Source organism: Balaenoptera borealis (genome assembly GCF_965194805.1).
Source record: "Balaenoptera borealis genome assembly, chromosome: 9".
NCBI classification, from domain to species: Eukaryota; Metazoa; Chordata; class Mammalia; order Artiodactyla; family Balaenopteridae; genus Balaenoptera; species Balaenoptera borealis.
Window position 1 is genome coordinate 42,379,569 of NC_138873.1, and position 10,878 is coordinate 42,390,446.

Below are 10,878 nucleotides of genomic sequence, written 5' to 3' on the forward strand. Positions count from 1 at the left end.
AAAAGTTGTTTGAGTTTTTTTTTTTTATCTATAATACCCTAATAGTTTTTTGTTGTTGTTATTTGATTTTTAAGTTGCCATACAGCTTATTTTCATAATCTTGTGAGTTAAGGATGAAGTCATTCTATTGTCACAAGTCTGAATCTGTGCCTGTAATTTATGGGAAAGAGAAGTTTGACGTTAAGCTGCTTGAATTACTATATTTCCTTTCCTTAAGGCTGTAGGAGACAGTATAATAGAGTTCTTTCATCTTATACAATTAAAATTCTAAAACAGATATGACTATTTTAGAATCTAGTCATATTTTAGAAATTAGTCATTAGTGACTAATAATACTGTTGTTTGGCTCTAAAATCTCAACTTACTGATTTTTTTTTGTCAATTATTTATTTTAAAAGTATGGAAGGAGTATCAACTGGGAAACTTTTTTATACAGCTTTTTATGCATTCATATTTTTGGTTTGTGTTATCCATGAGCCATAGACACTGACCTATATATTCTCAGAGCCAAAAAAAAAAAAAAAAAATCAGGGTGTGCGTGCCTGGGGAGAATCCAGCAGTGACCCTAATTAGTAATTTTATATGTTCTACTTCTGTCTGTTCTCTCTTTGTATTACTTCTAATGGGAATCTGTATTTTGAGTAAAAATCTGTATGTACTTGTGTGGTTCCCTCAAAGCAGTGTTTCCCAGGCTTTAATCCTTCCTATACAGCCTTTGGGAATTTGGTCATTTCTGGCTACCTATGATATTATTTTCTTAATATTTTTAATTGACTTGTTTTAACTTAATCAACTTTTCCTGTTAAAGTTTTAACTCTGCAGTAAAACCATTATAGCTACTGAAAAATTTCATCCATTATTCCAAATAGAAGTTAAGCCATAGCTATATAGATGTGACTTCTGTGAAAATACAACAGTGTTATTAGATCCTGGCTAGCACTGATGCTTGAGGCCTGCCTGAGTGCTGTGAAACAGCGTAATAAGCATATATGCTATGAAGACCAGTCAAGATACACAGAACCAAACAGACTTTTCTCCTCGTGGTCAGAAAGATTAAAGGAGAACAAACTAAACTGCCTCCTGTATCACTAGTCGTTCACACCTAGTCTTTGGGAAGCAGCTGGCTTAGAGAGTTGCGTGGGGCAACTGAAAGGGAAAACGTTGACTGCCCGGTGTTGGCGTGAATGGGCATCAGAAGAGGACGAAGCGTGCTTCCCCCATCAGGATTTTGAAAGACTCATAATTCTTGAAATATGTTTGCAGGTTAAATCTACATCATATTACTTGTTCTCTCCTTTAATGCTTTCCCATTTGTGTTTATATGGATGTTTCTTCAGTTTAATCAATTATTTATTTCCCTTTACTATCCAGGTATCTTTTAAAAAAAATTTTGGTGCTGTAAAGATAGTTTGTGGAGAAGATTTAACTGATAATAATTTTGTAGGTAAAGAATGTTGAAACTAAGCAAAAACATACACTGGAATTTAAGTTCAGAGACCTTTATTATGCAAAAAGGTGGTTCAGGGATAGTAACTGACTATTTTAGACTCACTTTACCTTAACTTCTCATTGTACTGGAACAAAAAGACATAACAGTTATTGGTTTTTTTTTTTTAACTTTACAAATGAAGTACATGTATTTATTTACACCCCAAGAAGATGCTTTCTGAATTTTCTATACTTAAAAGCAACATTCAAAATTATTCTAAGACGTAATAGTTTTAAATAAGGCTTTAAATTGAGGGTTTTTTAAATTTTTATTTATTTATTTATTTATTTTTGGCTGTGTTGGGTCTTCGTTTCTGTGCGAGGGCTTTCTCTAATTGCGGAGAGCGGGGGCCACTCTTCATTGCGGTGCGCGGGCCTCTCACTGTCGCGGCCTCTCTTGTTGCGGAGCACAGCCTCCAAACGCGCAGGCTCAGTAGTTGTGGCTCACGGGCCTGGTTGCTCTGCGGCACGTGGGATCCTCCCAGACCAGGGCTCGAACCCGTGTTCCCTGCATTGGCAGGCAGATTCTCAACCACTGCGCCACCAGGGAAGCCCTAAATTGAGTTTTTTAGTGACCATTTACTACCAAGTATTTTTGTTCAGCTTCAGGAAACAGTTCAAAAATCTTGTACCTTGTTTTTACTGATAAAGAAAGAAAGTACTCCAGTGACATCTTGTGGCTACTCTGGTATGAAACGCAAATGCCTTTTTCCATGTTTCTCAAGCTTCTCAAAACCGTTGCCCATAAAATATAAACCTTTGCCCATATAATGCCACATCATGATAAAATGCAAGGTTACTTTATATGAGCTCAGTGAACTGTCACAGAACAAAAGTGAAGATAATGAAAACTAGCCTCACAGTGAACTGACGAAGTCCCAACTGATCCTGAGACAGTCACTCCCTAACCCCACACTTCCTCTCCCTCATACCTCCCTACTTCCCAGATTAGAACTTTAGCCATGGGGCTGGGGAGGGAGCCAAAAATGTTATCTCCAAGTCTTTGGCTTGAGCTGAGTTAGTGGAATTTACTAAAAGTACTAAAATGCACAGATTCTGGTACCCCTCTGGAACTGGAGGGTGGGAGTGGATCACTGATACCCAGAGGATAGATCATCTAGAAGTTACTCAATGTTTGTTGACTGAAAGTTTTCTGTGAATCTTCATTAACCATAATTTTGTTGAGCTTAGTTTATTCTTCATATTTTGAAAACAAGTTTTAAAACTGTTCTAATTATTTGAATTTTCTAAAATTGAGAGTGCTTTTTTTCAAACTACACTAGCAGTTTCCATTTGCATCCTCTTCATTCTGCCCTGTGCTATATTCTTAGACTCTGCAGGGTCCATGGCACCTCTGCTCATAAAAAATGGCCTCTATTCTAGAGTCTTCAGTGGCATTTAGTTCTATTACCTTCTCATTTCATTCAGGGCAGAACAGGCCTAGAAGGAAATATAATTCTTCTTTTATCCAAGGAACCGTTTTTTTTTTTTTTTCCAGTTTATATATTCAGTATATTAACTGATATGCAGAATTTGTAAACTGCATTTCCCATAAACCGGGAAAGAATGATGTCATATGTGTGTGTCCTTTGTACCCCTTTCCTCTGTATCTTCTGTCCTTTTTATATATGTTAACAAACTTTATGTCATCACACAATATCGTATGTGTGGTAAGTTCTCCTAATAGTAAGCCTACATTTCCAGCATCAAGGCTGCATTGCTAGGTTAGTATTATTCAGTATATTATTTCCTCTAGAGAGCATACCTCACCTCATTCCCATATACACGTAAATGACTTAAAAATGAGTGAATTCTTCCAAAAGTAATCTGCAAAGCCTTTAATAACCTCATCTACACTTGGAGAGCCTTTCATAACACTACCTCTTGAGGCAATCATGTCATTACACTTACAAGTTTTAACGGAAAAAGTTTGATTTTAAATTTTTGTGTGTTCAGCTGAACCAATATGAAAAATAGAGGCATTGCAAAAGAATGTCTGCATCATATCAATGAAAGGTTTTGTTGTTTTTAGACTAGAAGAGATGGAAGAAAAATATCTAATGAGAGAATCAAAACCAGAAGATTTACAGATAATTGCAGAATTAAAAGCCATGCTTACAGAAAGAGATCAGGTCATAACGAAACTAATGGTAAGTTGTTTTGGTTTGGGGGGTAGGGGGTTGTGGTGTAACCATGTTAGTCATCTGTAAACTGCTGATTGGGAAAACATGAGAAAATATTTTTAAGTAATGCTAAACAAAAGTTGAAAGTACAAAATATATGTATTGTGATTGAATGTTTATTAAAATGTTTATGAATGAGGATAAGAAATACAAAGTAATTTAAAATTTTAAATTTGGTATTATGGTAAGAAGACTGTGTCTTTTTTCAGTAATTTTTAAAAAGAAATACTTTTTAATACATATTGAATGTTTAATAATATGTTACTGCCAGTGTACAGTTAATATACTATTGAAGTGTGTGTGTGTGTGTGCTGTACATGTAGAATTAGAATTGGATGGGAAAGAACAGTCAACACATACATGCACAAGCCTGCATTGCACACTTCCAGTTAGTCTTGTTAACTTCCTAAAGTGTGTCCCACTAAAACCCGATCCAAAGACATACTTCATGGAAAAAGGATTCTATTTTCTTAGGGTTCTAGCCTAAGAAAAGCTACAGGCTCTGTCTTGAGAGTCTCAGTGCACACTGAGATGTTAGCGGCTCTGAGACGTCCATCAGGGAAGAAAATACAGACTTAACAATAAATACAGTGCCTTCATTAAAGTCATTATTCCTCAAGAATTAAAAAAAAAAAAACACGTTTTAAAATGCATAAAACATTTCAGAGTCTTCTAAAATTATACGACCTGATCAATAATTAAAATATTGCTTTTTACTGCCACTAACAAATAAAAATCAGAGTAAAACTAGAAATAGAATGCTAATCATTCTGTTTACTCATTGATCTCTTCATAAAAACTTTGGACATTAGCATGCAAAGAGAGCCTAAGAGCATTTATTTCTGAAGTCCTTTTTCCTTAACGTATTTCTCTTAGCATTTAGGAAAGCCATCCTGTTATATGGGACTAGAAGTTCCTGCCAAAAAGCAACAGGTAGTTGATTGGGGTTCATAGATGGAGCCCAGGAGCAGGCATTGGAAAGACAGAATATGTGCTACTTCATCGCAATAACCACCCAGTTTTCCGAGCTTTGTGAACATGAGCACAGGCATCATAGCTTGCTCTGTCTCTATCTGATAGCAGTAGATTCATGAAAAATTACCTTATATTCTACATATGAAATTAGCAATGTATTACTATGTTTCATCTATGGTAGAAATAGCTGTTGATTTTCCAGTTCTAGCCAGGGAATGGTCTACACTCTTTTCACTACACCCCGATTCTGTGGACTGTAAGGCACGTGGGCTGAGATTAATGATGCAAATGGTCAGTGGTAACTAGGAGGGGGTTGAGAATCTAGTTCTCCTAGAGCACACAACCCTGCCTTTCACACACACAGTGATCCATTCACTTATGTGTTTACTTCCTACAGTCTGGTTGTTCAATTAGCACCTGTTGGTAAAGCCAAAGGCTTCACTTTTTCTCTGTTCTGTGGTTACCATTGCTGTAATACATTGATGTCTCAGAGAGGAGATTAGGCAAGATCAAATACTTTTCCAGTACTCAAGAATAATGATATACCATAGTGCCATCTTCATGTCTGGAAACCACTCAGCCATGCACAGAGCAGCTCCATGAATGCAGGTTAAGCCTGCTCAAAATGCACAGTCAGCCCTCTGGAAAAGAGATGGGCCAAATAAAACATTTAGCTCCAGCCTTGGAGGGAAAAGGTATGAAAGGGTAGAGAAGAATCCCGGAGCACAGGGTTTGAAATGTGTTGAAGAAAACTCATCCACCAGCAGACTTTAAGATTTCTAAGATTTCTAGACCTGACAGTCAGGTCTAGAAATCTTTGAATAAGTTATATAAATTTTCATTCAGGTTTTATATTAAATTTTGAATGAAATGGCATTTATACAATTAAGTTTTTAAATATTCAATAGAAAATGTTTAAGAAATGTTTGTAATTCTTTTGCATAGGAGGATAATAAATTTTATCAGCTGGAATTAGTCAATCGAGAAACTAACTTCAACAAAGTGTTTAACTCAAGTCCTACTGTTGGTGTTATTAATCCACTGACTAAGGTATGTGCTGTAAACATTGTAAAATAGGAATATGGTTTAAAACTTGATTAAAATTTTTATAAAATATTTAGAGCAGCAGAAAATAAAGCTTCCAAAAAATGTTTTCTTAAATTTAATAATCTAGGACTAAAATCTATGAATTCTTTATGTACTCATTTTCAAATGACATGCTAATAATATTCATTTATTTGTTGAGAACTCATATTCCTTAAAACAGTATTTTATTAATATTATAAAACCTTGGTTATACCATTTTGTTTTTTTATATCTCTTAAAAAAAAGAAAACTCACTTCTGAGTCTCCTCAGGATAACTTCTTGTCATTTCCTTAGTGTTCACTGTTCTCTATGGGGTCTTGAAAAGTACTCCAAGCCCTGTATACCCAACAGCTCTCCCTGACTTAAGGCCTGCCATCTTAATGGGCCTTGGGTTGGACATGTATTTTGTTGCCCACTATTCTTCAGAGAAGGGCCTTACTTCTCACAGTCTTAATCACCTTTCTTGACAATTAAAATTGAACATGACCTATTCTTACATTTTGTTGCTGTCTTAGGACAGATAGAAGAGCCTTGCAGATAAATGAAATGGACATGGCTAAGTCATACATCTTTGTACCCGAGCTTCCTATGACTCCCATCATAGTGCTATAGGTATAGTGGGTACTCAGTAAATATTTGTTCAATTGCAAAATTTCATCATGTTTTCTATAAGCTACTACAAATTATTCTAGTGAATAAAGCAAGTAATAAAGAATAAATAATTATGTATATGGGCTTTATAGGGATTACATATCTTTTAGCAGAAATCAGTAGTAGAAATAAAAATGCCCGTGCTAAAGCTATGTTTTGGATTCAGATTTAATTAATTTGCACATCATATCTAATTTCTCTTAGGCCCTTAGCCAGAAAAATTTCTGCTTTCAAAGCTCATAAAACTTCTCTATTAAGAAGATGGAATCTATCCTTTCTTCACAACTTAAAGTGCTCCAAACTTTAAACTTAAATGTTTATTAAAACAGAATGACTTGAATGATTTGCAAAATGGAATGACTAAAGTCAGGAAACCTATAGCTGTATCTCCGGAGTCCAAAACAGTGTCTGGCACATAAAGGCCTCTCAAAAAAATAATTGGTGAATGAATGAATATAGTTAGTTTCAGTTTTTAAATTCATTATTTAGGGTGAAATAAGCTTTTACTTAAGATTAGAAATATTTCCTTTTTACCTATTTTATTGGAATTACATTTTTAGCCACAAAACCATTACTGTAGAACTTTACCAATGATACTTCTGATTTCTTAAAATAGAAACCTTAAGTAGGTTTAATTATGCCCTCTCATGACTAGAACAAGAAAATGCTAAAGATACATCTTTGTAAATTTTGACTCCTAATAGGAACTCAATTTTCACAAATAATTCTGAAGATATTATTCTTCCTTTCTTTTTGCAGTTATGCTAAAATAGGCTTCTTTTCAGAGACTTTGTGATTCACAGAAAATGACAAAGGACAATGTCTAGATAGTTGAGATCATTATAAGTAAAGGAAAAGGACCATCTTGTCTATTAATTGCATTTTTTTCAAACTCGAATCATTTTGCAAAAAATTATTTCATAAATTAGCACACACTTATGTTAATTTTTATTACACAAAGCAAGATGATGTTCATTGAATCTACAGATGAATAGAGACTAAAGTTAATGATTTGAAAGCTGATAGATTTTAATAATCTGAAATTGTATTGCTCTTTTCATCCACCAATTTTAAAGACCAATTAAAAGGTAAAAAAAAGATTGATCGCTTTTGTTTTATAATCTTTAAATTTTTTTCAAAGATTGTGAGCTAATGGTAATACTACCAATTAATTGGTAATGGAGACTTAAGTATACAGATTTCATCTTCCCTCTTCAGAGAGATGGTGCAGTGAATTTAAAACCAAATTATTTCTCTAGGTCAGCTCTAAGTCTTAGGTAGAAATGTGAGATTTGATTCAAACTACATTGCCAAGCATTTTCTCATTCCTTTTATTTTCCAGGCAAGGACTGCCTCCCTTTGACAGATGGCTAAAGTTCACAGACCTCTCTTTTAAAATTATGTTAACTTTTCACCTTCTCCTAATTTTAGCCTAAACCCATTTAACCTCATGGTATCCGCGAGGTCTACTGTTTCCCCCTTTCCCTTTTCCTCCCAGTATTCTTTATCCCTTGGCCTTCTTTCCACCCCCTCTTCTCCTCCCCATGAACCATTCCTAAACATTTCTTCCTCATTCTTTCTGTCCTAGCAGCATGTCTGTCTGTGAGGATTCCATGTAAAGAGCACCTCCTAGGATCCCCAGACCACACTTTGGGTAACACTGGTTCATCTTAACATCCAGCTTCCAAAATTTTCCCATGCCAAATTTGTATCTTCTATTGTTCCTATTTTCTCATTCGTCCTTATGCAGGGACTGTCCTCACATGTATTATTTTTAATGCAGCAAAAGAAGAAGAACAATAAATCACCAACAAACAGGTTTGTGAGTGTTCCCAATCTAAGTGCTCTGGAATCTGGTGGAGTGGGCAATGGACATCCTAACCGCCTGGATCCCATTCCTAATTCTCCAGTCCACGAGACTGAGTTCAACAGCAGCAAACCACTTCCACAGCCAGTGCCACCCAAAGAGCCCAAGACATTTTTGAGGTGAGCCCCGTCTCACCAGTGATTTCTTTTCTTTTTTAACTTGAGAAGTTTACTTTCTTACATTGCAGAAATCTACTCCTTTAAGAACAGCCTAGGAAAAGAAATTTTACTGTGAAATAGTTTCAAAATATATTCACCACCTCTCTAGCGAACTCCTTCTTAACTCTGTTAAAAAGATTTTTTCTATTTTCTTGTCAATTTTCTAAATGCTTAAAGAGGTACTAATGTAATTCATATGCTTAGAATTTTAATATTTATGGACCGGTGCTTCATTTTTAGAATTATCACCAGTTTTTCATTAATAATCCATCCCCCTTATTACAGAAATTTAAGATATTTTTTATTTATTAAGTGGCTTTTGTTTCTTATCTGTTTATTTTTCCCTTGCTTATTTATAAATATATAGGCGCTTATTGCCAAAATAAAAAATATATAAGCTCTGGGAACTTAATGATAAAAGTGGGAAATTTAGAAAAAAAATTGTATAATTAATATTCCAATTTTATCTCAGAGTCCTTGAGTAGATGTATTAACAAGTAAAATTTGAATGAAATCCAATTGTTTATCCATTAAATAATTAGTCAGAAAGTGCTGTCATTTTGTGCTTACCTTACTATTACTGATCTTGTGCTATTTTAAAATTTATTTTTTGACTTATTCTTACTAAGTCTCAGTGTCACTAGTAATAATCATACAGGTAGACTACTTTTTTTTTCTAGGCTCAGTGATTAATGACTAGTTAATGACATTATTTTAAATAGAAAAAAATAGCAAGAATGAAAAATAGTCAAATACACCTTTGAATGTGTCTCCTGCTAAATATTTTGTGTTGCTTATTTTCCCTTGTGCATGGGTATGTTCAGGTATCAGTAAGATGCATGTGCATGGGCTCAAGGAACATGACTACTGGAGTTTCCATTACACATTGTTGCGTGCCTTGTAATTTCCCCCAAAGACGGTAGGGATTCTTTTATTTTCTTGACTAGCCCAAAGAATCTTTAGTTAGAGTTAAGATAAGTATAAATTATATAACTTTGAAGATGGAGGGGAAATTGGCGTTTTAATGTACTCCTTTCCCCTAGAGTATCTGCTTATGGAATTATGAAAGTTTAATATAAACATACATATATAAAAAATATTATACCATGGTTTAGTTACTTAATTTAGTTATAGTTAAGGACACATCTGTAAGAAATGCTTGTGTCAGATTCTAAAATTTTTTTTTAACTAACTAAGAGAAAAGGTGCTGAAGAAGAAGAATGTTATCTGGTTCTCTCTTATTTCCTACAGTTCCTCCTGAACTTTTTTACTCCAAGAAGGTCACCTGACTTTTCTCAACTGTTTGATTTTTTTGTTTCTTGTAATTGTTGTAATGTGGCTCCTCCTTCACGGACTTCATCTGAGCTGCTGCTGCACTCTCATGGAGTGGAGAACACAGTCCAGTGTAGAGGAAGTAGCAGGTCTTTAAAATGCATCTCCTAACGTAGGGAACCAGTTGTGGTCATCTGCACTGATGTTTTATGTGCTTTTCCCTTCATTTTGCAAAACAGCTTAATGCTGGGTTACATGTCTCTCTTTTTATGAATTCAGTCCTCCTCAGAGTGAAGCTTCCCCGGTGGCTTCTCCAGATCCCCAGCGCCAGGAGTGGTTTGCCCGGTACTTCACATTCTGAAAGAATTGTTTTGGCACAGTTCTAGGTGGACTGTTACTAAAAGCATGACCTTATGCAGATCGTTATGTGAACAGGGTTTCCTGTGTCAAACACTGTGAAAGTATTTGTCTCTCCAATTGAAAATGCCCTGTATTTCCTGTGATATTTATTGGAATCACTCTATAAGGTACTATATTATGTGTGTAATTATAACAGTTATTTTTATTTGAGATGGTGGGAGAGGCTTTAATCTTTGTAATTACTGCATAATAAATTTTGTTAGACCAAACAGTGTTTCTTTTTTTCTAGTAAGTTTGTTTTAACTTTTAAATACTTTTTAATTCCAGGTAAGACTTGCCAGAAAAAGTTTTACTACATAATAATCATAAAATGTCAAATTACTTCAATAACAAAATCAGGATAGGGAAGTATAACCTGTTAATTTGTTTCATTTCCGTGTATAACTGTAACTGTGTTCTCTAAGTTTACAAGGCTAGAATGAAAACACATGTGGAAATTATGGACTTTCAAGTACATAAAATACTGCCAACTTATTTATATTGTTTTTTAAAATTATCTAATAGTTGAGGACCTAGGATTTCTAGTACAGCATCTATGCTCAGTGTTACGAAGCCAGCTTGTTAGTTTTCTAAATAGGCAATTTGGTACTGACACATGAACATGGACCCAACTAACCACTATCATCCCATGTTAATGAGACCTTTTCTTTAAGTTTTCAGTCCACCTTGGCAGGCTACTGTATTGTATCCTGTGGCCTGAAAGAGTGCCAAATATAGTTGACTCAGTAATGTAGATTTTAGAAGAACCTGGGTGAACATGATCTATGAATGATAACA

General features: G+C 34.7%; 1 protein-coding gene across 6 annotated transcripts in view; it reads left to right on the forward strand.

The window, feature by feature from the left end:
• FAM184A (family with sequence similarity 184 member A) overlaps positions 1-10,310 on the forward strand; it is a 116,849-nt gene extending 106,539 nt beyond the window's left edge. For 4 of the 6 annotated variants that reach the window (XM_082406096.1, XM_082406094.1, XM_082406097.1 and 1 more), the window contains 4 exons: positions 3,521-3,638; positions 5,592-5,696; positions 8,168-8,370; positions 9,961-10,310. In XM_082406096.1, the coding sequence (XP_082262222.1) occupies positions 3,521-3,638; positions 5,592-5,696; positions 8,168-8,370; positions 9,961-10,042 (508 nt within the window). In that variant the 3' untranslated portion in view covers positions 10,043-10,310. The other 2 variants (XM_082406099.1, XM_082406098.1) reach the window with 2 other exon arrangements.
• Positions 10,311-10,878: the final 568 nt, after the last annotated feature.